The 28,000-nt window shown below is 45.0% G+C and overlaps 1 protein-coding gene across 1 annotated transcript in view; it reads right to left on the bottom strand.

Annotated features, from left to right (window-relative positions):
- Positions 1–28,000, bottom strand: part of LOC115130055 (solute carrier family 49 member 4-like) — an 81,901-nt gene that overhangs the window by 9,482 nt on the left and 44,419 nt on the right. The window contains exons 6-8 of the mRNA XM_065018591.1: positions 24,118–24,185; positions 13,344–13,471; positions 3,792–3,974 (exon numbers count right to left, since the gene is read on the bottom strand). Of these exons, the coding sequence (XP_064874663.1) occupies positions 3,792–3,974; positions 13,344–13,471; positions 24,118–24,185 (379 nt within the window). The remainder of the gene's footprint in view (positions 1–3,791; positions 3,975–13,343; positions 13,472–24,117; positions 24,186–28,000) is intronic.

Here is a 28,000-nt window from a genome sequence, read left to right as displayed (position 1 = left end):
TTATAATTCACTGTATCACAATTCCAGTGGGTCAGAAGTTTACATACACTGTTGGCTGTGCCTTCAAACTGCTTGGAAAATTCCAGAAAATTATGTCATGGCTTTAGAAGCTTCTGATCAGCTAATTGACATAATTTGAGTCAATTGGAGGTGTACCTGTGGATGTATTTCAAGGCCTACCTTCAAACTCAGTGCCTCTTTGCTTGACGTCATGGGAAAATCAAAAGAAATAAGCCAAGACCTCTGAAAAAAAATGGTAGACCTCCACAAGTCTGGTCCATCCTTGGGAGCAATTTCCAAACACCTGAAGGTACCAGGTTCATCTGTACAAACAATAGTACGCAAGTGTAAACACCATGGGACCACGCAGCCGTCATACCGCTCAGGAAGGAGACTTGTTCTGTCTCCTACAGATGAATGTACTTTGGTGCGAAAAGTGCAAATCATTCCCAGAACAACAGCAAAGGACCTTGTGAAGATGCTGGAGGAAACATGTACAAAAGTATCTATATACACAGTAAAATTAGTCCTATATCGACATAACCTGAAAGGCCACTCAGCAAAGAAGAAGCCGCTGCTCCAAAACCGCAATAAAAAAAACAGACTATGGTTTGCAACTGCACATGGGACAAAGATCGTACTTTTTTGGAGAAATGTCCTCTGGCCTGATGAAACAGAAATGCAACTGTTTGGCCATAATGACCATCGTTATGTTTGGAGGAAAAAGGGGGAGGCTTGCAAGCCGAAGAACACCATGCCAACCGTGAAGCACGGGGGTGGCAGCATCATGTTGTGGGCGTGCTTTGCTGCAGGAGGGACTGGTGCACTTCACAAAATAAATGGCAACATGAGGAGGGAAAGGATGTGGATATATTGAAGCAACATCAAGACATCAATCAGGAAGTTAAAGCTTGGTCGCAAATGGGTCTTCCAAATGGACAATGACCCCATACATACTTCCAAAGTTGTGGCAAAATGGCTTAAGGACAACAAAGTCAAGGTATTGGAGTGGCCATCACAAACCCCTGACCTCAATCCTAAAGTTTGAAGAAAACAGAAGAGTGGCAATTATTTCAGCTCTGTGAATTATTTCTGTTTCCCGTGTTGAAGTCTTAACAAACGCAACCAATATTGCCGCCTACCCCACACAAGCCCTAACTCCTCCACATAGATGAGGAGTCTTTGATGCTCAACAATACGGCTCCCTGCTCTCTATTCCACCCACCACTCCATAGCTAAATCACATAAACAACTAGCAGATGAACTCTAAAGTACCAACAACTGTAGCAGTATGTATTCATATAGCCAGTGTTGTCTCCATTCATGTTTTCAGACAGACTCAGTGGTTAAGTGACCTTGGGGATTAGGCTCGACTGCTTCCCAAATGGTACCCTATTTCCTATATAGTGGCTCTGGTCAAAAGTAGTGCACTACATAATAGGAATAGGGTGCCATTTTGGACAAAACACTCTGCTGGGATAGAAGACCGTTGGGACCCACTAAGGTGATATTAAAATAGACATTTAATACATTTACAAATGTATAACTTCTTTAAAAAAACGTAGCCAAAAAATAAATGAACATCCTTGAGGCTGAGGTTGCCAATTTTAAATATAGGAGGGAGTGGGGAGGATTTTGAAAAGGCTAAGATTTATATGGAGTTCAGCTTTAATTCCACACCAACATATCTGTCACATCAATTACGGTTATAAGCTGAAATTAATGACAGATGAATTACAGGTAGGAGAGAAAATATTGGAGCTTCATCATACTGTTAGTGGTGTATATTCTCCTCAGTTCATCCCCAATGATTGATCAACAGGAACTAGTTGGATTTAGCTGTAGTTATTAGTATCTCAACTAGTATCTAAACCAATGGGCTCTACATTCCTAGAGACATGTAAATATCATATGAATTGGTCCTAACACTCAGCCCTGAGGAACACCAACTGCTCTATTTATAAAGGTCTGAGCTGCTGGCAGTCATTAAGAGTGTGCAGTCCACACAGGAATACCACAAGAGTGTGCTACTCAAGATGTCTGGGGCCATAATTACAGATCTCAGACCAGCCTCAGCTGGGTATAGCCTCTGAGCATCACTTAGAGCAGAACAGAAGAGAGAGAGAGCGAGTGAGACCAATGGGTAACAAACCACACTACTCTCTGTGACCGCAACAAGGTCAGATTTGAAAAGCTAAAGCTGTGCCAAAGCGCTCTAATCTCGGTTGAATCTTCCTGGGTGTCAGAGGGAGAGAGGAAGCTGCCAACACTGTTCCCTTCTCAGTTCTGACCACATGGGTCCTCAGTCTCCAGTACACAAACAAACCCCTCTGTACACATCCAGCAGGCTATCATTCACCACCACAGACTAGAAGGGGGAAAATGTATACTTTATGAGGCCTGTATCAGTTTTCTGATCCTACACTACAGACATCTCTATCTGACACCACCTGGCTGTCCACATGACACGGTGTCTGTGTCCTAAACAGCACCCTATTCCCTAATATAGTGCACTACTTTTGACCAGAGCGCTATGGGCCCTGGTCAAAAGTATTGCACTATGAAGAGGATAGTGTACAATTTGGAAAGCATGTATCTATACTGATGGGTAATTCATGATTAATCACTAGCTCGCTCCAGTCTGAGGAAACTGTACACATATCGCTAGTGATTAGAATCACAGTGTAAAGGTCCCTAAACTGATGTTTATTCATCAGCACCTGGCTTCTGCTTCTGCTGCCTGACCTGTCGAATCTCCTGAATCCCTTTCTGCTTGTTGCTGGGTGGAACAGGAACACTCACAGTCAAATAGGTGAACATGCACTGTCCGGGTGTCAGCTTTGTTAGTGAAGAAAGAGCCTCTGGTCCAAGGTGGCCAGCCTAATTAAGGGCTGACTATCCACCACCTGTACTCTGAGGGACCAGCCAGTTAGTAGATCATGACAGAATGTAGTTGTCAGGCAACAGCTGTATCTGTCAGTTCATACAGTTTACCACCAGGGGGACTTGCCAGTGTGTGTGTTTGTGTGAGAATGTGTGTGTGAGTATGTGTTTGTGTGCATGTGTGTGTGTGTGTGTGTGTGTGTGTGTGTGTGTGAATCTCATAAATACAAATTCAGTATGTATAAATATGTATACAGTATATTCTATCTATTTACTCCAGAGTGTTTGAGAGGGGAATGCTGTCAAGTTTCTCTACGCATTATTCATCATTCCACCTGATTGACTTTGTGATGCGTTTGACCTTACTGTGAAGGTTAATCAGCCAGAGGAGCTCTGCAAACAGAAAGGAGCTCAGCTAAAAGGGGAGGGAAACAGAGGTTTCTTCCCAAATGGCAGCCTATTCCCTCCATAGAGCACTACTTTTGACCAGGGCCCATTGGAAATAGGGTGCCATTTGGGATGAACACACAAAGAGGAGGTATGATGGTTTGGCTCCACTACAGGCTCCCGACCTGCTTCTGTTCCAACCAGGAAGAGATATTCTGTCCTTTCTGTTGTATGCTGTGCTTACATATTTCACATGAAGTTCCGCAAGATTCAGACAATGAATGCCAGTCTGGGAGCGATAAAACAGTGTTTTTAATTGTAATCAAAATACATTTTATAACTTAAAAGGTCTCAAAAGCTAATGTATCTATCTATTTCTTTAAATGCTCCTCAGTGGTAATGGATGGCACATCCAACCTCTTCATCTGGGTTGGAATCTGACCCGCTGCTCTAGGGCTGTCTCCTCTCATTTAATTCTCTCTCTCTCTGTGTTGTACCTGTGATCGGCCTGTCGGTCTTACCTGTGGTGTAGAAGGTGAGGAAGAAGAGGAGGCAGCCGGTGACCAGGTTACCGAGGAAGGTGACCACCCCGCAGGTGATGCCCTCGGGCACGGGGTACACGGTTTCGATTAAGAGCTCAAAGAAGATGGGCACACTACTGTTGATGAAGATGCCCAATACGATACAGGAGGTGTACAGGGTGGCTGAGGGGAGGACAGAGGGGCGGAGGGTTAATTAATCAATGAATCGATCAGTAAAACAATCAAAAATCACATTGTATAAAGCAGAGGACAGGGAGTCAATGTGTGTGTTAAATCAATGAATCAATAAAATGCGACTTAAAAATACCTTTTTACATCAACAGTTCACAGAGTGCATTAGATATGGCACTATAACTAGTGTGAAATTACACTAGTCTAGCGAGACCGTGAGAACAGTGTCTCCATGAGAACAAATACCGGCCTCCGGGTTCCTACAGGTATCAAAGATCACTCATAATGTCATTCCAGGTAAGTCAATGGTGGTTTAACAGTGGGTATTGGATAGGGAATAAACCACAGGCAAAAACCCTGCTGTGCAGCCTGTCTGGGTCTTTTCATGAGATTGACTACATTTAGTTATTCTCAGGGCACAGAGGGATGTTTCTGTTCCAACGCAAAAGGCAAATTGTGTCAGTTAGTGCTGGCCAATGTCCCAAGTGTGTGTGTGTGTGTGTGTGGAGGACCATCCTCAGTGAATTTCATAAAAATAATCTTTTTTTTAGGATAAAACTATACTACATATATTCACGTCACCAAATAATTGATTAAAACACACTGTTTTGCAATGAAGGTCTACAACAGCCTCAACAGCACTCTGTAGGGTAGCACCATGGTGTAGCTAAAGACAGCTAGTTTCTGTCCTCCTCTGGGTACATAGACTTCAATACAAAACCTAGGAGGCTCATGGTTCTCACCCCCTTCAATAAACTTACACAGTAATTATGACAACTTCCAGAGGACGTCCTCCAACCTATCAGAGCTCTTGCAGTGTGAATTGTTGTCCAACCAGAGAATTAATCTTGTACTGAAAGCATAAGCTACAGCTAGCTAGCACAGCAGTGCATAAAATATGGTGAATAGCTGACTCAAAGAGAGAGAAAGACAATAGGTTGTTGTACATCGTACACAGAACTTTACATATCGATTGGATTGTGGGTTTACTAACGCATTAGTTCTAGTTTATTGACAATGTTAATATGGTCACAATGACATAGGCTGTGTAGAGGTAAACGTTTATGGTGTGAGGGTTTGGCTTGGATAGGTTTTTGTGCCTGGTCACAGACAGCTGTTGTGCTGTGCACTAAAGTTCATAAGCAAAGGGTAAAGGTTAGATGTGCGTAGATGAGAGAAGGAATTATACAACGAGCAAAGTGCTGATGCTGTATGTCGCAGTATGAACTGAGTGTGCGGGTGATTAGGGGTGTATTCATTGCACCGATTCTATTGTAAAAGGTTTCTTAAACGGAGGCAAACGGAACGAAACGGGGAGGGACCTACGGAGGCAAACGGAACGAAACGGTCGGCTCCGGGCAGCCGAGCGGAAATGGAGGAAAACTCGCCTCCCTGCGGACCTGACATCCTTTCACTCCCTCCTCTCTACATTTTCCTCTTCTGTCTCTGCTGCTAAAGCCACTTTCTACCACTCTAAATTCCAAGCATCTGCCTCTAACCCTAGGAAGCTCTTTGCCACCTTCTCCTCCCTCCTGAATCCTCCTCCCCCTCCCTCCTCCCTCTCTGCAGATGACTTCGTCAACCATTTTGAAAAGAAGGTCGACGACATCCGATCCTCGTTTGCTAAGTCAAACGACACCGCTGGTTCTGCCTCACACTGCCCTACCCTGTGCTCTGACCTCTTTCTCCCCTCTCTCCAGATGAAATCTCGCGTCTTGTGACGGCCGGCCGCCCAACAACCTGCCCGCTTGACCCTATCCCCTCCTCTCTTCTCCAGACCATTTCCGGAGACCTTCTCCCTTACCTCACCTCGCTCATCAACTCATCCCTGACCGCTGGCTACGTCCCTTCAGTCTTCAAGAGAGCGAGAGTTGCACCCCTTCTGAAAAAACCTACACTCGATCCCTCCGATGTCAACAACTACAGACCAGTATCCCTTCTTTCTTTTCTCTCCAAAACTCTTGAACGTGCCGTCCTTGGCCAGCTCTCCCGCTATCTCTCTCAGAATGACCTTCTTGATCCAAATCAGTCAGGTTTCAAGACTAGTCATTCAACTGAGACTGCTCTTCTCTGTATCACGGAGGTGCTCCGCACTGCTAAAGCTAACTCTCTCTCCTCTGCTCTCATCCTTCTAGACCTATCGGCTGCCTTCGATACTGTGAACCATCAGATCCTCCTCTCCACCCTCTCCGAGTTGGGCATCTCCGGCGCGGCCCACGCTTGGATTGCGTCCTACCTGACAGGTCGCTCCTACCAGGTGGCGTGGCGAGAATCTGTCTCCTCACCACGCGCTCTCACCACTGGCGTCCCCCAGGGCTCTGTTCTAGGCCCTCTCCTATTCTCGCTATACACCAAGTCACTTGGCTCTGTCATAACCTCACATGGTCTCTCCTATCATTGCTATGCAGACGACACACAATTAATCTTCTCCTTTCCCCCTTCTGATGACCAGGTGGCGAATCGCATCTCTGCATGTCTGGCAGACATATCAGTGTGGATGACGGATCACCACCTCAAGCTGAACCTCGGCAAGACGGAGCTGCTCTTCCTCCCGGGGAAGGACTGCCCGTTCCATGATCTCGCCATCACGGTTGACAACTCCATTGTGTCCTCCTCCCAGAGCGCTAAGAACCTTGGCGTGATCCTGGCCAACACCCTGTCGTTCTCAACTAACATCAAGGCGGTGGCCCGTTCCTGTAGGTTCATGCTCTACAACATCCGCAGAGTACGACCCTGCCTCACACAGGAAGCGGCGCAGGTCCTAATCCAGGCACTTGTCATCTCCCGTCTGGATTACTGCAACTCGCTGTTGGCTGGGCTCCCTGCCAGTGCCATTAAACCCCTACAACTCATCCAGAACGCCGCAGCCCGTCTGGTGTTCAACCTTCCCAAGTTCTCTCACGTCACCCCGCTCCTCCGCTCTCTCCACTGGCTTCCAGTTGAAGCTCGCATCCGCTACAAGACCATGGTGCTTGCCTACGGAGCTGTGAGGGGAACGGCACCTCAGTACCTCCAGGCTCTGATCAGGCCCTACACCCAAACAAGGGCACTGCGTTCATCCACCTCTGGCCTGCTCGCCTCCCTACCACTGAGGAAGTACAGTTCCCGCTCAGCCCAGTCAAAACTGTTCGCTGCTCTGGCCCCCCAATGGTGGAACAAACTCCCTCACGACGCCAGGACAGCGGAGTCAATCACCACCTTCCGGAGACACCTGAAACCCCACCTCTTTAAGGAATACCTAGGATAGGATAAAGTAATCCTTCTCACCCCCCCCTTAAAAGATTTAGATGCACTATTGTAAAGTGGCTGTTCCACTGGATGTCATAAGGTGAATGCACCAATTTGTAAGTCGCTCTGGATAAGAGCGTCTGCTAAATGACTTAAATGTAAATGTACTGTAACGGTTCTCCTCGTCATCTGAGGAAGAGTAGTCAAGATCGGACCAATGCGCAGCGTGGTATGTGTCCATGTTAATATTTAAAAAATCAACTGAACACTGAATAACAAAACAACAAAGAGAGTGAACGAAACAGTCCTGTAAGGTGCAAACACACAAAACAGAAAACAACTACCCACAAATCAAGTGGGAAAAACAGGCTACTCAAGTATGATTCTCAATCAGAGACAACGATTGACAGCTGCCTCTGATTGAGAACCATACCAGGCCAAACACATAGAAAACCAAAACAACACATAGAATGCCCACCCCAACTCACGCCCTGACCAACCTAAACAAGAAACATAACAAAGGAACTAAGGTCAGGACGTGACACCTACCAGAATTTGTCCAATAGAAACAGTTGTTTAGTAAACATTTTGCAACTGTTTAGACTAATGATTACACCCCAGATCAGCTAAATGCAAGCAAGAGTGTGCAAGGCGTTATTGAAGGTGTCAAATCAATCAAATCAAATTGTATTTGTCACATGCGCCGAATACAAGAGGTGTAGGCCTTACCGTGAAATGCTTACTTACAAGCCCTTAACCAACAATGCAGAGTTAAGAAATATTTACTAAATAAACTAAAGTTACTAAAAAGGTAACACAATAAAATAACAAAAACGAGGCTATATACAGGGGGTACCAGTACCGAGTCAATGTGCAGGGGTACAGGTTAGTCTGTCACAGTCTGTCACCTTGACTACTCAAATTTGTTTCTTGAACTGTGCACCTAAGTTATAAACTTTTATTTGAAGCTAGGTATAGGGTATAGGGAAAATATGAGTATCATGTAGTTGCCTAAACCTATCGATGTTACATCGAACAAGGTGAATGGAATATGAATGACAGTCATCCAACATGCTGTAATAGAAATAAGGCCATGCTCATAAAAATGTTATAAAAATTAAAATTGTCCTCCCTCATCTTAAATGGCACCTTCCGCCACTGTAATGTGCGGTTGCACATGTGTGCTTGTGTGTATGAGAGAGTGCATGCGTCTCATCTAGTGTGTGTGTCCACATGCTTACACATGGTGTGTGTGTCCACATGCTTACACATGGTGTGTGTGTCCACATGCTTACACATGGTGTGTGTGTCTACATGCTTACACATGGTGTGTGTGTGTATGAGAGAGTACATGCGTCTCATCTAGTGTGTGTGTCCACATGCTTACACATGGTGTGTCAGTCCACATGCTTACACATGGTGTGTGTGTGTGTATGAGAGAGTGCATGCGTCTCATCTAGTGTGTGTGTCCACATGCTTACACATGGTATGTGTGTCCACATGCTTACACATGGTGTGTGTGTCCACATGCTTACACATGGTGTGTGTGTCCACATGCTTACACATGGTGTGTGTGTCCACATGCTTACACATGGTATGTGTGTCCACATGCTTACACATGGTGTGTGTGTCCACATGCTTACACATGGTGTGTGTGTCCACATGCTTACACATGGTGTGTGTGTCCACATGCTTACACATGGTGTGTGTGTCCACATGCTTACACATGGTGTGTGTGTCCACATGCTTACACATGGTGTGTGTGTCCACATGCTTACACATGGTGTGTGTGTCTACATGCTTACACATGGTGTGTGTGTCCACATGCTTACACATGGTGTGTGTTTGTGCGCATGGGGAAAGACACTACCGTTCAAAAGTTTGGGGTCACGTAAAAATGTCCTTGTTTATGAAAGAAAAGCAAATGTTTTGTCCATTAAAATAACATCAAATTGATCAGAAATACAGTGCAGACATTGTTAATGTTGTAAATGACTATTGTAGCTGGAAACGGCAGATTTTTTATGGAATATCTACATAGGCATATAGAGGCACATTATCAACAACCATCATTCCTGTGTTCCAAAACACCAGTCTCAACGTCAACAGTGAAGAGGCCATCATCAGGACCAGGATGAGCTTTATTCCGTAAAAAAATATTTTTTTAAATCAGCCGTTTCCAGCAACAATAGTCATTTACAACATTAACCATGTCTACACTGTATTTCTGATTAATTTGATGTTATTTTAATGGACAAAAAAATTGCTTTTCTTTCAAAAACAAGGACATTTCTAAGTGACCCCAAACTTTTGAACGGTAGTGTGTGCGCGTGTGTTCATGCTTGTGTGCCTTGGCCACTGATCAAGGTCTCAACTGCTCTGAGGCTGAGCCCTGGGGCCCTGGGGTGGGTGAGCGGATTAAGCCATCACTATGGAGCAGAGCATGTTTGTGTCCCAATTGGCACCCTATTCTCTATATAGTGTACTACTTTTGACCTGAACCCTATGGTAGTACACTATATAGGGAATAAGGTGCCATTTGGGATGCAGAGCATGGCTCTCAGTTTTCTCCACGGCCGTCTCCTTTATCACTGCAGATTGGGTCAAATCAACTCCCCATTACCCAGCACCGCTCTTAATCACACGCTGTCTGTGAGGACCGAGCCAGCCAATCTGCCTGCCTGTCTATCTGCTTGTCTGTCTGTCTGCCAGCCTCTCTGCCTGCCTGTCTGCTGCCACAGAGGAACTGAGGCGACACCACGGCACCGGCGACACAGGCATCAGTGAATATCCTCTCTGCCTGCCTGTCTGCTGCCACAGAGGAACTGAGGCGACACTACGGCACCGGGGACACAGGCATCAGTGAATATCCTCTCTGCCCTTTGTTCTACCACCCCCGTCCTGCTCTAATGACCGGCTGGTATCAAACACAGTCAACCACCGCTGCTCTGTTCCTCCACTACATCCGTTGCTCCCAGGTTGTGGCTAGTTGATCCCTTTATTAGAGGAAGTATGGCGCTGCTCCATGATAATATTTTAGTCCTCTTTATTAGAGGAAGTATGGCGCTGCTCCATGATAATATTTTAGTCCTCTTTATTAGAGGAAGTATGGCGCTGCTCCATGATAATATTTTAGTCCTCTTTATTAGAGGAAGTATGGCGCTGCTCCATGATAATATTTTAGTCCTCTTTTCTTAGGGCCGTTACGGTGACTGTATTACCGCCACACCGGCAGAGACGAGTCATGGTGGCAGTCAAAATCGATGTGACCGTTTAATCACGGTAATTAGGCTTCTCCAAGCTCTGATGCTGCTGTAGCCTACCAAACATGCTAACTGCCTGGTACTCAGCACTCTATTGTCCCTCTAATCACTCTGACATCAATGCAAATGTGATTGAAACTCTAATCAAACACTTCATGAGAACCCATGAGCTCATGTTGCCCAACATTTCTATAGGCTATGCAATTGCGTGAGAAAACAGAGTGATGACTTCTATTAAAAAGAAGAGGATCCCACCAGCTTTCTATAGTACTATATATATATATATATATATATATATATATATATATTTCTCAACCTTGCTAATATTAAGCACATTGCTTCTCTTAACAACAGGAGTATAGCCTACCTGTCTGGCATGAAAAAGAACCATGGGAAAGGCGTCCTCTATTCGCTATTTAAGTGCATAGATGACATTTATTTATGTAAAGACCAGATTAAATCAAGAATAGTCTGATGGGTGACAATATTAGCCTATCACTTGTGAGTTATATATTTGCCGCTGGGAAATTTGTGGCATTATCAAGTGCTTGTCAAGCTGTGAGTGAGAGACTGATGGAGAGTATACAGACTGCGTAAAAAACAAAGCAGAGCTCATGCATTTCATGCAACTATTTTCAAATCCTCATTACAGTCGCATCTTGCAGCCATATAATGTATTATAAATCGAATCATATAATCCAACATTTGTATCACAACCTAAGTTACGTAAATAACTAAAATAATCATATAGGAGTACCTGTTTCTATGTTAACCACTCAACACAGAATAGCACATGTGCACACTCCCTCAAATTGTTTGGAGAAAATATCCTTTCTATTTTATTCAGCTAGGTTCAATTGTATTCTTTATAAATAAATGTATATATATAATAATGCCACAGAATTATAAGCAAATCTTGTCTACTAAATGAACTAGTGTAGCTCACAGCCATATGACAGAGCCAGACCAGGCCCTAACATAACACCTCTTCTGAAACAGACTACTTTGGGACCTGAAGCGTCTTCACTATTATTCTACAATGTAGACAATAAAGAAATAAAGAAAAACCCTGGGTTGAGTAGGTGTGTCCAAACCTTTGACTGGTACTGTACATAACACTCTGTTATGCTTCTCGGTCCATTAATGAATAGAAAGTAGATCCTAGATGTATTCTTCAGTCAGACAGAACACTGTGGGGGTGATATAAAGCTAAACTAAATGCATGCTCTTCAACCGATCGCTGCCTGCACCTGCCCGCCTGTCCAACATCACTACTCTGGACGGTTCAGACTTAGAATATGTGGACAACTACAAATACCTACGTGTCTGGCTAGACTGTAAACTCTCCTTCCAGACTCACATCAAACATCTCCAATCCAAAATTATATCTAGAATTGGCTTCCTATTTCGCAACAAAGCATCCTTCACTCATGCTGCCAAACATACCCTTGTAAAACTGACCATCCTACCGATCCTCGACTTCGGCGATGTCATTTACAAAATAGCCTCCAACACTCTACTTAACAAATTGGATGCAGTCTATCACAGGGCCATCCGTTTTGTCACCAAAGCCCCATATACTACCCACCACTGCGACCTGTATGCTCTCGTTGGCTGGCCCTCGCTTCATTCTCGTCGCCAAACCCACTGGCTCCAGGTCATCTACAAGACCCTGCTAGGTAAAATCCCCCTTATCTCAGCTCGCTGGTCACCATAACAGCACCCACCTGTAGCACGCGCTCCAGCAGGTATATCTCTGGTCACCCCCAAAACCAATTCTTCCTTTGGCCGCCTCTCCTTCCAGTTCTCTGCTGCCAATGACTGGAACGAACTACAAAAATCTTTGAAACTGGAAACACTTATCTCCCTCACTAGCTTTAAGCACCAGCTGTCAGAGCAGCTCACAGTTTACTGCACCTGTACATAGCCCATCTATAATTTAGCCCAAACAACTACCTCTTTCCCTACTGTATTTATTTATTTGGCTCCTTTGCACCCCATTATTTCTCTCTCTACTTTGCACATTCTTCCACTGCAAATCTACCATTCCAGTGTTTTACTTGCTATATTGTATTTACTTCACCACCATGTCCTTTTTTGCCTTTACCTCCCTTATCTCACCTCATTTGCTCACATTGTATATAGACTTATTTTTCTACTGTATTATTGACTGTATGTTTGTTTTACTCCATGTGTAACTCTGTGTTGTTGTATGTGTCGAACTGCTTTATCTTGGCCAGGTCGCAATTGTAAATGAGAACTTGTTCTCAACTTGCCTACCTGGTTAAATAAAGGTGAAATAAAATAAATAAATATGTTAAAACAGTGACAGATGTGATCCACACAGACAGTGCATCAGGGCCGGGCACAGACCTTTCAGGGGGCAGGTTCTGTATTTTAGCATATAGTGATTGGCTAGTCTAGACTACCTGTGTTGGGTTGTTGACGCAGCCGCTCCTCTCTGCCCATTTTGATTTGTTTAACACTTTTATGGTTACTACATGATTCCATATGTGTTATTTCAGAGTTGCAATGTCTTCACTATGATTCTACAATGTAGAAAATAGTGAAAATAAAGAAAAACCCTTGAATGAGTAGGTGTGTCCTAACTTTTGACTGGTACCGTACATGAAGCTGCCTCACTACAGAAACAGCTACCTCACTCCTGCTCCTGTGAGCCATTCTGACTAGCACAAGCCAATGGCTACTTACTATACTAAGTCCATGTGTTCCTTCCTGAATCTAAAGGACAAGTCTGCTATTGAAGTATCCATTGTGGCTCTAGGATGCTCTGGGTGTACGCCAGTTGCACTACCTACATGTAAAATGCTCACTTCCTGACATGGAAACCATGCTCTACCAGGCCTACCTGCAGTGGAGGGTAGGTGTGTGAGCCTGGTTAGACAAGTGAGTGTGAACCAGGTGGAGGCCAGGGAAGCCCCAGCCATCATCAGGACCAGGATGAGCTTCAGCATGCCCCGGATAGAGTCTGCAAACCTGGGGAGAGACAGAGACCGAGTTAGTAAACCTGGAGCACACAGACAGAAACAATCAAAGGATTGTTTGAAACAACAACCAAATCAAACAACAACTCGTATAACCTGGCCTTTTGGTATGCTTCAGAAATGGTTTAACATGGCATGCTTCCAAACAACAACTCGTATAACCTGGCCTTTTGGTATGCTTCAGAAATGGTTTAACATGGCATGCTTCCAAACAACAACTCGTATAACCTGGCCTTTTGGTATGCTTCAGAAATGGTTTAACATGGCATGCTTCCAAACAACAACTCGTATAACCTGGCCTTTTGGTATGCTTCAGAAATGGTTTAACATGGCATGCTTCCAAACAACAACTCGTATAACCTGGCCTTTTGGTATGCTTCAGAAATGGTTTAACATGGCATGCTTCCAAACAACTGTGTAAACATGTCTCAGGTAGACTTATATGCCTCCATGTCACCATGCATTAAAAGGAAGCAGACATGGTGACAGGAGAATGTAGCAGTCCATGGGTTACAACTGGTGACAGCTTACAGCCATACACCATGATATGAGCTGATGTCATTTAGATCACCAGTGACTGTGAAGCAAGCAGGCAGATATTTGATGTCTGTTCCTCTCTATCCATCCAGACAAGCTGTCCAAACAAAGCCTCTTGTGTTTTAGCATTCCTCTCAGCATGTGTTGAACCACCAACCCCTGACAGGTTTACTCCTGTCCTCTGGGTATATTTGCCAGCACAGAACGCAGTGTTGGATTCTGAGAATATGAAATGTAAAGGAGAGAGGGTAATGTATAACGTTTACATTATGTCAGGATCTGTTATTGTTAGCCATCAGGGAGGGATCCTCTGGGAGGAGAAGCGACACAGTCTGGTACCAGGCACCATGACAGCTGTGTGTCGAGTGCAGGGAAGCGATCACATGTGGCAGGCATTGATAAGGGGAGAGAGCCATGGATTAGTGATGGAGGGGAGGTCGAGATCAGGTCAGGTCACGTTAGGGGAGAAATACAAGTTTATGGCCCGTATCACTTAGTAAAGAATGATGTTGTTCAGATGTGTAGGAGGAGACTCGGCCTATGAGAAAGGGTTAAATATCAGTGCATGTGTGAATATGTCTTTGTCTAATGCAGCTGTATTGATCCTCTGGGAGAATAAGCTTGGTTTGAGCATTCATATGGTCCGTAGAGTTTTTACTCTGAGAATTAGAACCTAACAACATCGTACATATAACCTTTCAGCATCGTACATAGAACCTTTCAGCATCGTACATAGAACCTTTCAACATCGTACATATAACCTTTCAGCATCGTACATATAACCTTTCAGCATCGTACATATAACCTTTCAGCATCGTACATAGAACCTTTCAGCATCGTACATAGAACCTTTCAGCATCGTACATATAACCTTTCAGCATCGTACATATAACCTTTCAGCATCGTACATATAACCTTTCAACATCGTACATATAACCTTTCAGCATCGTACATAGAACCTTTCAACATCATACATAGAACCTTTCAACATCGTACATATAACCTTTCAACATCGTACATATAACCTTTCAGCATCGTACATATAACCTTTCAGCATCGTAAATATAACCTTTCAGCATCGTAAATATAACCTTTCAGCATCGTACATAGAACCTTTCAACATCGTACATATAGAAGCTGGTAGTAGAAAGACACTAATGGCCAATTATTATGTTGTGCTCAGAAAAGATGCTTCAGAGAGTGTTCAACCTGACAATGAACTATTTATGGAAAGAAAACACATGTTAAATAAGCATCACAGTCTCTCAGAGTTCAATAAAAGTGTAGTCAGGGAACATATGACAGAAATCAGTTTTGAACAGCCTCTCAGCCAACAAAACTGTTTAGCTTCAAACCATTTATTTTCAGTGAGTTCATTTTAGATTAGACATTCATAGAGGCACTGCAGGCACGTGCACAGAAAGGGGTCTACCTGTGCCCTCCCACCGGCCCTTTGCCATTGTTGTTTTGAACCCACTGCCCCCAAGTCATTGTGAAGTCATCAGGTTTTGCCACCCCACCATTACCCTTACCCTGTACAGAGATTGTGTGCGCCCAGTACCCAAACATGCATGGCTTGAGCTTGGGAGATGCGCTTACCAGTCGTGTAGCAAGCTACCTACTTTACAAATCAACAGTTCTGCTACAGCAGGATAACCCTTGATTTACATCATCAATATTGGGTCTGGTTGGCTAAGGCAGAAAGACCCAACATCAACAACCCAACACAGGTAGTCTAGACTAGCCAATCACTATATACTAAAATACAGTTTGAGCACCTGCTCCCTGAAAGGTCTGTGCCCGGCCCTGATGCACTGTCTGTGTGTGGACATATGTTAAAACAGTGACAGATATCACCCCCACAGTGTTCTGTCTGACTGAAGAATACATCTAGGATCTACTTTCTATTCATTAATGGGCTGAGAATCATAACAGAATTATGTACACTACTTATTGGAAATGAACACGTTACATGGATGCTGGACCCTAGAAGTGGGTGCTTTGGTAGGGACAGCAAAGCACTGCCCAACCAAGTCTGCTAACTTTTTCCCTGACCAAAGCCCTTAGCTCATACCCATCTGCCACTAGCCCCCCCCAGACCCAACTCTCCAACCCTCCCCTGGCTTTGCCAGAGACTGCAGCCCAGTCAACCCTTCATCTTGTTGGGTAACAGTCCCCTACCTCCACCACCACCACCGCCGGTATCATGTATCTTCCCTCTGAAACTCATATATCATTTGTGCATTGAAACCATCAATAAATGCAGCATGACTGAATCTAAGTAGCATAATTCAAGACTCCTTTATGCCCTACAAAGTCAGCTGACAAGACAGGAGAATAAACACATCTTGTTGTGAGGTAATGTCTCAACTAAAAGCACATAAATTACAGTTGTGTCAGATTTATTGGCATGAAGATAGTGAGGCTTGAATATTCTGTAGCATCACATTCTCCTCTGGCTAACCTCAGAAATAATTCAATTCTTATTCCATTTGATATGATCATTACCAGGTCTATTTGCCTCTATTCTGATCTAAGACAAGGGCATGGACTGAATGACCGAACCAGTCAAACATGTTACATTTTTCGTAATTTGGCAGATGCTCTAATCCAGAGCGATTTACAATAGTGAGTGCATACATTTTCATATTGGTCCCCTGTGGGAATCAAACCCACAACCCTGGTGATGCAAGCACCATCCTCGACCAACTGAGTCACACAGGACCACGGAATGATATCACCGAGCGACAACGGCCATCCCAAAAATAGGCCAAATTCAGTAACTTTAATTACTCATTTTAAATCTCTTGTTCATCTAAACATAAATACATTATCATTTTTCAAGTCTTTAATGTGAGTCAGTGTGGGTAAAAACTCTCCCTTCCCCTCACCCTCTCCCCCCCGACTTCCCCTTCCCCCTTCCTCAATTAATTCAATTGAATGGCTTTATTGGCATGGGAAACATACAGTTGAAGTCGGACGTTTACATACACCTTAGCCAGATACATTTAAACTCAGTTTTTCACAATTCCTGACATTTAACCCCACTAAAAAGTCTCTGTCTTAGGTCAGTTAGGATCACCACTTTATTTTAAGAATGTGAAATGTCAGAATAATAGTACAGAGAATGATATATTTCAGCTTTTAGTTCTTTCATCACATTCCCAGTGGGTCAGACGTTTACATACACTCAATTGGTATTTGGTAGCATTGCCTTTAAATTGTTTAACTTGGATCAAATGTTTCGGGTAGCCTTCCACAGGCTTCCCACAATAGGTTGGGTGAATTTTGGCCCACTCCTCCTGACAGAGCTGGTGTAACTGAGTCAGGTTTGTAGGCCTCCTTGCTCACACACACTTTTTCACTTCTGCCCACAAATGTCCTATAGGATTGAGGTCAGGGGTTTGTGATGGCCACTCCAATATCTTGACTTTGTTGTCCTTAACCTGTTGCTTCTACTCGGGACGCTTGCGTCCCAACTAGAGCTCTGGAAATGCAAATGTGCTACGCTAAATGCTAATAGTATTAGTTAAAACTCAAAAGTTCATTAAAATACACATGCAGGGTATCGAATTAAAGCTACACTCGTTGTGAATCCAGGCAACAAGTCAGATTTTTAAAATGCTTTTCGGCGAAAGCATGAGAAGCTATTATCTGATAGCATGCAACACCCCAAAAGACCCACAGGGGACGTAAACAAAATAATTAGCATTTCGGCGTTACACAAACCGCACAATAAAATAGAAAACATTCATTACCTTTCACCATCTTCTTTGTTGGCACTCCTAGATGTCCCATAAACACTATTTGGGTCTTTATTTTGATTAAATCGGTCCATATAAAGCCTAGATATCGTTATATGTAGACTGTGTGATAAACGAAAAAAACATTGTTTCAAAACGTAACGTCATTTTTTTAAATTCAAAAAGTCGACGATAAACTTTCACAAAACACTTCGAAATACGTTTGTAATGCAACTTTAGGTATTAGTAAACGTTAATAAGCGATAAAATTCATCAGGAGGCGATGTAAAGATCATTAGCTGTCCGTCTGGAAAAATGTCCGGCTAGAAACTCAACGAAAATATCCGGTCCTAGACCGGATTAGATACGGTGTCCTGCATGTGTTTGACCAAGAAAAAACTCGAAGGGAAATGACAAGACTCTAGACACCGTGTGGAAGCTGTAGGTACTGCAACCTCAGTCAATTAATTGTGGTTCACCTTTATCAATGGGATCAAGTAGCGCATGGATATATTTTCCCATATTCAGTCATCAGTTTTTCCTGTGCTTTTCGATGTAAATGCCGTTTTGGTAAAGCCACAGCAGTGATTTAACCAGTTTTTTAAACGTCTGAGTGTTTTCTATCCACACAGACTAAGCAAATGCATATACTATATTCCTGGCATGAGTAGCAGGGCGCTGAAATGTTGCGCGATTTTTAACAGAATGTTCAAAAAAGTAGAGGGTCGACTGAAGAGGTTAAGCCATTTTGCCACAACTTTGGAAGTGTGCTTGGGGTCATTGTCCATATGGAAAACCCATTTGCGACCAAGCTTGAACTTCCTGACTGATGCCTTGAGATGTTGCTTCCTTTTGGGTTATGTCGATATGACTCGTTTTACTATGGATATAGGTATTTTTGTACCTGTTTCCTCCTGCATCTTCACAATATAATTTGCTGTTGTTCTGGGATTGATTTGCACTTTTTCGCACCAAAGTACATTCATCTCAAGGAGACAGAACGCGTCTCCTTCCTGAGCGGTATGACGGCTATGTGGTCCCATGGTGTTTATACTTGCGTACTATTGTTTGTTAAAATGAATGTGGTACCTTCATTTGGAAATTACTCCCAAGGATGAACCAGACTTGTGGAGGTCTACAATTTTTTTTCGGAGGTCTTGGCTGATTTATTTTATTTTTCCCATGATGTCAAGCAAAGAGGCACTGAGTTTGAAGGTAGGCCTTGAAATACATCCACAGGTACACCTCCAATTGACTCAAATGATGTCAATTAGCCTATCAGAAGCTTACAAAGCCATGACATAATTTTCTGGAATTTACCAAGTTGTTTAACCTGAATGAAATGAACAGTAAACATTACACATAAAAGTTTCAAAAGAACAAAGAAATTTCTCTGTCTCCCCCTTCTCCTCCCCCTTTTATTTGGGAGCATGTGTGTGTGCGCGTGTATGTGTTGGGGAGTGTTTGTTTGGCTATCACAAAGCGCATCCCATGAAGCAAACTACTTTATACCAGGCACGACTCCAACACCATCATTAAGTTTGCTGATGACACAACAGTGGTAGGCCTGATCACAGGAAACGACGAAACAAGCCATAGGGAGGAGGTCAACAACCTCTCCCTCAACGTAATCAAGACAAAGGAGATGATTGTGGATCACAGGAAACGACGAAACAAGCCATAGGGAGGAGGTCAACAACCTCTCCCTCAACGTAATCAAGACAAAGGAGATGATTGTGGACCACAGGAAACGACGAAACAAGCCATAGGGAGGAGGCCAACAACCTCTCCCTCAACGTAATCAAGACAAAGGAGATGATTATGGACCTCAGGAAAAGACGAAACAAGCCATAGGGAGGAGGTCAACAACCTCTCCCTCAACGTAATCAAGACAAAGGAGATGATTGTGGACCACAGGAAACGACGAAACAAGCCATAGGGAGGAGGTCAACAACCTCTCCCTCAACGTAATCAAGACAAAGGAGATGATTGTGGATCACAGGCAACGACAAAACAAGCCATAGGGAGGAGGTCAACAACCTCTCCCTCAACGTAATCAAGACAAAGGAGATGATTGTGGACCACAGGAAAAGGAGGACCGAGCAGCCCCCATTCTCATTGACGGGGCTGTAATGGAGCAGGTTGAGAGCTTCAAGTTCCTTGGCGTCCACATCACCAACAAACTAACATGGTCCAAGCACACCAAGAAAGTCGTGAAACATATTCCCCCTCAGGAGACTGAAAAGATTTGGCATGGGTCCTCAGATCCTCAAAAGGTTCTACAGCTGCACCAACGAGAGCACCCTGACGCATTGCATCGCTGCCTGGTATGGCAACAGCTCGGCCTCCGACCGCAAGGCACTAGCTTCCTGCCATCCAGGCCCTCTATACCAGGCGGTGTCAGAGGAAGGCCCTAAAAATTGTCTAAGACTCTAGCCACCGTAGTCATAGACTGTTCTCTCTGCTACCGCACGGCAAGCGGTACCGGAGCGTCAAGTCGAGGTTCAAAATGCTTCTTAACAGCTTCTACCCCCAAGCCATAAGACCCCCCTTCTACGCTGCTGCTACTCTCTGTTATTATCTATGCATAGTCACTTTAATAACTCTACCTACATGTACATATTACCTCAATTACCTCGACCCCGGTGCCCCCGCACATTTTCTTAACCGCATCGTTGGTTAAGGGCTTGTAAGTAAGCATTGTTGTATTAAGCATTTAACTGTAAGATCTACACTTGTTGTATTTGGCGCATGTGACAAATTTAGTATGACCATAACACCTGCAGCAAAAGTTATTAATGGGGCTATTTTTCTGCTGCCCATTGCAAGCTGCTCTCTGATGTTTGTGTGACGAAAGGTGAGGCGTTCAGGCACAGGGTGTGTGTGTGTGTGTGTGTTAATGTGCTAGGTAACCGGGGAATGTGCTAGGTAACCGGGGAATCTATTACTGCGCTTCCCAAACACATCACCCATCATGGCAACACACACACACACACCTCCCTTAGTTAACCCCCAACAGATGGCCAATTTAGCCAGACGTGAGGAGGAAGCCAATCAACTGCGTGACAGAGACTCATTAATGAGTTAGTTCTCCCCCTCTGTTCCATTTCTGTTTCTCTCCTACAATGCAAATCTAGAACCCTGTTTCTGTTTCAACTTTCTGTTGCATATAACCAGAGGTTGCAAACAGAGGCAAACCTTACCCAAACCTCATTAAACCTGGATCGACACCAAACAAATAACATATTTTAGTAAGTTTGCAACAGCAGGAAAATAATTAATTAATTAACATTTTTGTAGGGGCTGATACATTTTTTTATTCAAAGTTGGAATTACAAACTTCAGAACATTTTAAAACCTTAAATACACTACAAATGTTTACATTTCCTGCAACAGGGTGATCAAATTAAGATCCTACATGTGTAGATCCACTCCAGCCTATACCAAGAACAGATTACTTCCATGAATCAATAGTGTAGAGTCATGGTCTAATTTTCCTAATTACAGCGCAGTGAGACGTTGGCCCTGCCTGGAAATGCTGATTGGGCCGGGCGATGAATATATATCTTTCAGCTAGACGACTGATCCCTTCCTTCTGCATAGTCCACAGTTTGGGGACTATGGTGTATGGCTCTATCCACCAGCTACACAGACATGATCTACTGCATTACTATTCACTCATTCATCTCCCTTCGTCTATCACAACCATGGACTTAATACATTGAGATTGAGATAGAAACAGCGAGACAGAGAGAGGGGTGGAGGGAAAGAGTGGAGCTAAGGGGTTTGAGTGTACATCCCAAATTGCACCCTTTTCCCTACATAGTGCACAAGTTTTGACCAGGACTCATAGGCATTTGGGATACAGCCTGAGACTCCTAACCCCCACCCCACCCCCTCCAAAAAAAAAACATCCTCTGCCTCTTAAAAACAAACCTGAGGAAGCATTTTTCATTATTGATATCACTAAATACTGAAATGTGACAAGGTTAGAGAACCAGACTGGAATGCAGAACAAGCAGAGAGAGTCCAGGGACAGAGTAGTACACCCGTTTATTCCTGTCAACATATTCTCGTGAACATATTGCTGTGAACATACTTAGCAATGGTTTCTAGTTGCTAATCTTGTTGACAGGCCTTGGAGGCAGAGCCAAAGCTATTACGACCAAACATGGACCGTATATTTTCATGCATACTTAATTTGACGATACTAAACGAGTGTATGCTTATCCTCTAATTTGACGGCTCACCAGGTCCAGGGAGATCATTTAGGGCTGAATTTATGAGACAAGCCTATTACTAGGAGGATCTCTCCTCACACTCCGCTGGACACAGCTAGCTGTTTGTAGTCTGGCACAGTACAAGCACAGCCTAACTGGAGACAAGAGTGGGCCTACTGTAGACAGCATCCAGGGGCCAGATTGATTGGATGAGGCCTACTGTAGACAGCATCTAGGGGCCAGATTCAGACTGGACAAGGCCTACTGTAGACAGCATCCAGGGGCCAGATTCAGACTGGACGAGGCCTACTGTAGACAGCATCTAGGGGCCAGATTCAGACTGGACAAGGCCTACTGTAGACAGCATCCAGGGGCCAGATTCAGACTGGACGAGGCCTACTGTAGACAGCATCTAGGGGCCAGATTCAGACTGGACAAGGCCTACTGTAGACAGCATCCAGGGGCCAGTTTCAGACTGGACGAGGCCTACTGTAGACAGCATCCAGGGGCCAGATTCAGACTGGACGAGGCCTACTGTAGACAGCATCCAGGGTCCAGTTTCAGACTGGACGAGGCCTACCGTAGACATTATCTACAGGCCAGATTCAGACTGGACGAGACCTACTGTAGACAGCATCTACAGGCCAGATTCAGACTGGACGAGGCCTGCTGTAGACAGCATCTAGAGGCCAGATTCAGACTGGACGAGGCCTGCTGTAGACAGCATCTAGAGGCCAGATTCAGACTGGACGAGGCCTGCTGTAGACAGTATCTACAGGCCAGATTCAGACTGGACGAGGCCTACCGTAGACAGTATCTACAGGCCAGATTGACTGGATGAGGCCTACTGTAGACAGCATCTAGGGGCCAGATTCAGACTGGACGAGGCCTGCTGTAGACAGCATCTAGAGGCCAGATTCAGACTGGACGAGGCCTGCTGTAGACAGCATCTAGAGGCCAGATTCAGACTGGAAGAGGCCTGCTGTAGACAGTATCTACAGGCCAGATTCAGACTGGACGAGGCCTACTGTAGACAGCATCTAGGGGCCAGATTCAGACTGGACAAGGCCTACTGTAGACAGCATCCAGGGGCCAGATTCAGACTGGACGAGGCCTACTGTAGACAGCATCCAAGGGGCCAGATTCAGACTGGACGAGGCCTGCTGTAGAAAGCATCTAGGGGCCAGATTCAGACTGGACGAGGCCTACTGTAGACAGCATCCAGGGGCCAGATTCAGACTGGACGAGGCCTACTGTAGACAGCATCCAAGGGGCCAGATTCAGACTGGACGAGGCCTACTGTAGACAGCATCTAGGGGCCAGATTCAGACTGGACGAGGCCTACCGTAGACAGTATCTACAGGCCAGATTCAGACTGGACGAGGCCTACTGTAGACAGTATCTACAGGCCAGATTCAGACTGGACGAGGCCTACTGTAGACAGTATCTACAGGCCAGATTCAGACTAGACGAGGCCTACTGTAGACAGCATCTACAGGCCAGATTCAGACTAGACGAGGCCTACTGTAGACAGCATCTAGGGGCCAGATTCAGACTGGACGAGGCCTGCTGTAGACAGTATCTACAGGCCAGATTCAGACTGGGACAAGACCTACTGTAGACAGCATCTAGGGGCCAGATTCAGACTGGACAAGGCCTACTGTAGTAGACAGCATATTTTATCCAGATTCAGACTGGATGAGGCCTACTGTAGACAACATCTAGGGGCAAGATTCAGACTGGATGAGGGCTACTGTAGACAGCATCTAGGGGCCAGATTTAGACTGGACGAGGCCTAGTTTAGACAGTATCTAGAGGCTAGATTCAGACTGGACGAGGCCTACTGTAGACAGTATCTAGAGGCCTGATTCACAATTGAGATAAGCATACTCAACTTAAATCCTTCAATGATTTCAGGACTTTTGAGGAATTTGAATTAAGCCTGTGGATCATAAGCCATAATTCCCGCTGTGAGCCTTTTAGGACATCGCACATCTTCTCTGGCCATCATATTCTAGACAGTCTATAACAATAGCAGTCCAACATTATCACATTACCATAGCATGTTGGAGGCAGACAGTAAAGTCACGCTACAATGTTAAACCACATGGAAATGATGTGCTGTTTCTGTTGCTTACCTGGCCATGGCCACTCCAAATACACAGCCGCCCACGACAGACCAGAACCCAATCCAGCCAGCATCCACCTGTAGAGAGAAGGGGGGAGAATTAGATTTTTTAAAATTCCCTTTATTGGGTGAAGATGCCTACAGGACATCCACTTTCAACCCTCAGACATCATGTAGCACCGCGCTCATGAGTACCAGCCTGTAAGAAAAACACCAGTTTGAAAGGACAACTCCAGATCCCCCTCAACACCTCCAAAACAAAGGTTGTGTGGTTTGGCAAGAAGAACGCTCCCCACAGGTGTGATTACTACCTCTGAGGGTTTAGAGCTTGAGCTAGTCCCCTCATATAAGTACTTGGGAGTATGGCTAGACGGTACACTGTCCTTCTCTCAGCACATATCAAAGCTGCAGGCTAAAGTTAAATATAGACTTGGTTTCTATCATAATCGCTCCTCTTTCACCCCACCTGCCAAACTAACCATGATTCAGATGACCATCCTACCCATGCTAGATTACGGAGACGTCATTTATAGATCGGCAGGTAACGGTGCTCTCGAGTGGCTAGATGTTCTTTACCATTCGGCCATCAGATTTGCCACCAATGCTCCTTATAGGGCGCATCACTGCACACTATACTCCTCTGTAAACTGGTCATCACAAGACCCACTGGTTGATGCTTATTTATAAAACGCTCTTTGCCCTCACTCCCTCCTATCAGAGATATCTACTGCAGCCCTCATCCTCCACATACAACACCTGTTCTGCCAGTCACATTCTGTTATATGTCCCCAAAGCAAACACATCCCTGGCTCGCTCATCTTTTCAGTTCGCTGCAGCTAGCTGCAACAAACACTCAAACTGGACAGTTATCTCAATCTCTTCATTCAAAGACTCAATCATGGACACTCTTACTGACAGTTGTGGCTGTTTTATGTGATGTATTGTTGTCTCTACCTTCTTAACCTTTATGCTGTTGTCTGTGCCCAATGTTTGTATCATGTTTTGTGCTGCTACCATGTCGTGCTGCTGCCATGTTGTGTTGCTACCATGCTGTGTTGTCATGTGTTTCTGCCTTGTTAAGTTAGGTCTCTCTTTATGTAGTGTTGTCTCTCTTGTCGTGATGTGTGTTTTCTCTTAGATTTTATTTTTCATCGCCAGCCCTCGTCCCAGCAGGAGGTCTTTTGCCTTTTGGTAGGCCGTCATTGTAAATAAGAATTTGTTCTTAACTGACTTGCCTAGTTAAATAAAAGGTTAAATGCAATTTTTATAAAAATCAACAGAGCATAATGGTCCCTTAAGACAATAGAGAGAGATTGAGATCGAGAGAGAAAGAGAGCGAGAGAGAGAGAGGGGAGAGAAAGAATTAGAGGGGAGAGAGACAGAGATTCCGTTATTATTCCATGTTCAATATGCCATACACGGCTAGGAGGACCTAGGGTAGACAGACAGCAGGCTCAGAGTGTCTGAAGACCGGGAAACCTGTCAATCAGGCCCAGGGTAAATTGAAGCCCTGTATTTTGAAAGTGGAATTGGAGTCAATGGAAACAGCTGGTGATGTCAGCATGATGTTTCATCACAGACAAATGCCTGCTCTGACAGATAGAGACGGAGAAGAGAGGACAGACGTCATGACCATGGTTGTGTTCAGTAGAGAGAAAACAGAGTGAAACAGAGAGGCACTACCTCAACTTGTCCAATACGAAGAGACATGTAAGCTTTGCGTTGCTCACATCAATTTGAGAACTTGAACGCAAATCATTCTGTAAGCTATTTGAGTGTCAAAGAAGAAATCATTGCATTTTGTGTGTGTGTGTGTGTGTGTGTAATTAACTGAAATATGCTCAGTGCTAGCTGCACCTGTGCAGGACTGATTTGTGCCGTGCTCAACTTAATCATGCGTGTTGTTACTACTGTGTCAATAACCAGGAAATGGTTGCCGTGCCGGCGTTTTGTACACTGTGGAAGCCAAGGCTTCAGGTTCTTGGCACATTCCCTTATTCGTTTTTCTGTTATTCTCTCTTGTTTCTAAGCCTTTTAAGACAGTTATCATGACACTGTGGGTTTAGCACAACTGGGGTAACCACAGACAGCTTCAAAAGACACAATGGAAGTGACAGTTGGTACACTGTTTGTCTCTCTGGAGGCATAACCAACCACCCGGACTGGACCCATATTCACAAAGCATCTAAGAGTAGGAGTTTTGATCTAGGATACATTATTATTTAAAAAGGCTAAACTGATCCTAGATTAGCATTCCTACTCTGAAATGCCTAGCGGTTACACTACACTGTCTGTCTGCAGAATTAAAGGAGACATTTTACAACCAAACCTCTCTTTATGTAAATGACATGTTATAGAAATGTCTAGAAACCTTTTTTGTGATTTTCCATGTTTTTGATAAACTTACCCCAAACAGCAAATCACTTCCTTATCCCTGTTGTGTAGTATGGGGGCCCCGAAAACAAAAACACCCAAATATATCCTTTTAGAAAAGGCAAAGCTCTCAGTATAGTGATACAGGTCTTTAGATTCTGTACACATGAAATTGTGTCATTCCAAACTTTATCTGCAACGTTATTTTCCATTTTGTAGCCCAGGAAAAGTACCAAGAGTTCACAACAGTGACTTTCCCAGTGCAGAAAGATTCTCTGTAATCACAAAGCTGATGCCGCTGTGTTCTCAGGTGAAGTATCAACCTTCAGAGGGTTTTTTCCTGCGTAACGACTTAATGGCCACCCTCCATTAACGGACCAATTAGATATGAGTGATTAACGCAGGGTGGGACCTTGTTCTTAATTAAAGCGATGCTAATTGCGTACAACGACACAGAGACACTTAGCTACGTGCTTCAGGACACTGTCTGGTCCAGCATTGGGCTGGGTGTCTGAAGGGAGGGAGGGTTCCTGCACTCCACCCAGTACTAAGTTTCAGCTACAGCCACTTGCCCAGTCCCATCCATCCATCCCAAACCCCTTCACCCATCCCCAGCCCCCATCCTCATCCCCAGCCCCCCATCCTTATCCCCAGCCCCCCATCCTTATCCCCAGCCCCCCATCCTTATCCCCAGCCCCTAGCTGCTGCAATGTCCTCTACCCAGCCCAATCCCCTCAACCTGTTCCCATCCCTCTCAACTTGTCCCTGTCCCCATCCCCCTCAACCTGTTCCCATCCCCTTCAACCTGTCCACATCCCCCTCAACCTGTACCTGTCCCCATCCCCTCAACCTGTTCCCATCCCCCTCAACCTGTCCCTGTCCCCATCCCCTTCAACTTGCCCTGTCCCCATCCCCTCAACCTGTCCCCAGCCCCATCCCCCTCAACCTAGCCCTATCCCACTCAACCTAGCCCCATCCCACCCAACCTGTCCCCTCCCCATCCCCCCAACCTGTCCCAATTCCCCTCAACCTGTCCCCAGCCTCCTCAACCGGTCCCCAGCTCCATCCCCCTCAACCTCAACCGGTCCTCTGCCCCATCCACCTCGACCTGTCCTCAGCCCCAATCCCCTCAACCCTCCCCAGCCCCCTCAACACCATCCACCTCAATCCCCCAGCCCCCTCAACCTGTCCCCATCTACCTCAATCCTCCCCTTCCCTCATCCACCTCAACCCTCCCCCACCCCATCCACCTTAACCCTCCCCAGTCCCCTCAAACCTCCCCAGCCCCATCAACTTCAAATCTTTCCCTCCCCAGCCACCTCAAACCTCGCCCTCCCCAGCAACCTCAAACCTCGCCCTCCCCAGCCATCTCCACCCTCCCCAGCCCCATCCACCTCCACCCTCCCCAGCCCCATCCACCACAAACCTCCCCAGCCCCATCCACCTCCACCCTCCCCAGCCCCATCCACCACAAACCGCCCAGCCCCATCCACCTCAAACCTTGCCCTACCCAGCCCCAT

The sequence above is a fragment of the Oncorhynchus nerka genome, linkage group LG1, assembly GCF_034236695.1.
Source record: "Oncorhynchus nerka isolate Pitt River linkage group LG1, Oner_Uvic_2.0, whole genome shotgun sequence".
NCBI classification, from domain to species: domain Eukaryota; kingdom Metazoa; phylum Chordata; class Actinopteri; order Salmoniformes; family Salmonidae; genus Oncorhynchus; species Oncorhynchus nerka.
The sequence above is the reverse complement of the archived record's forward strand: the minus strand, read 5'-3'. Positions and strand labels throughout refer to the sequence as shown.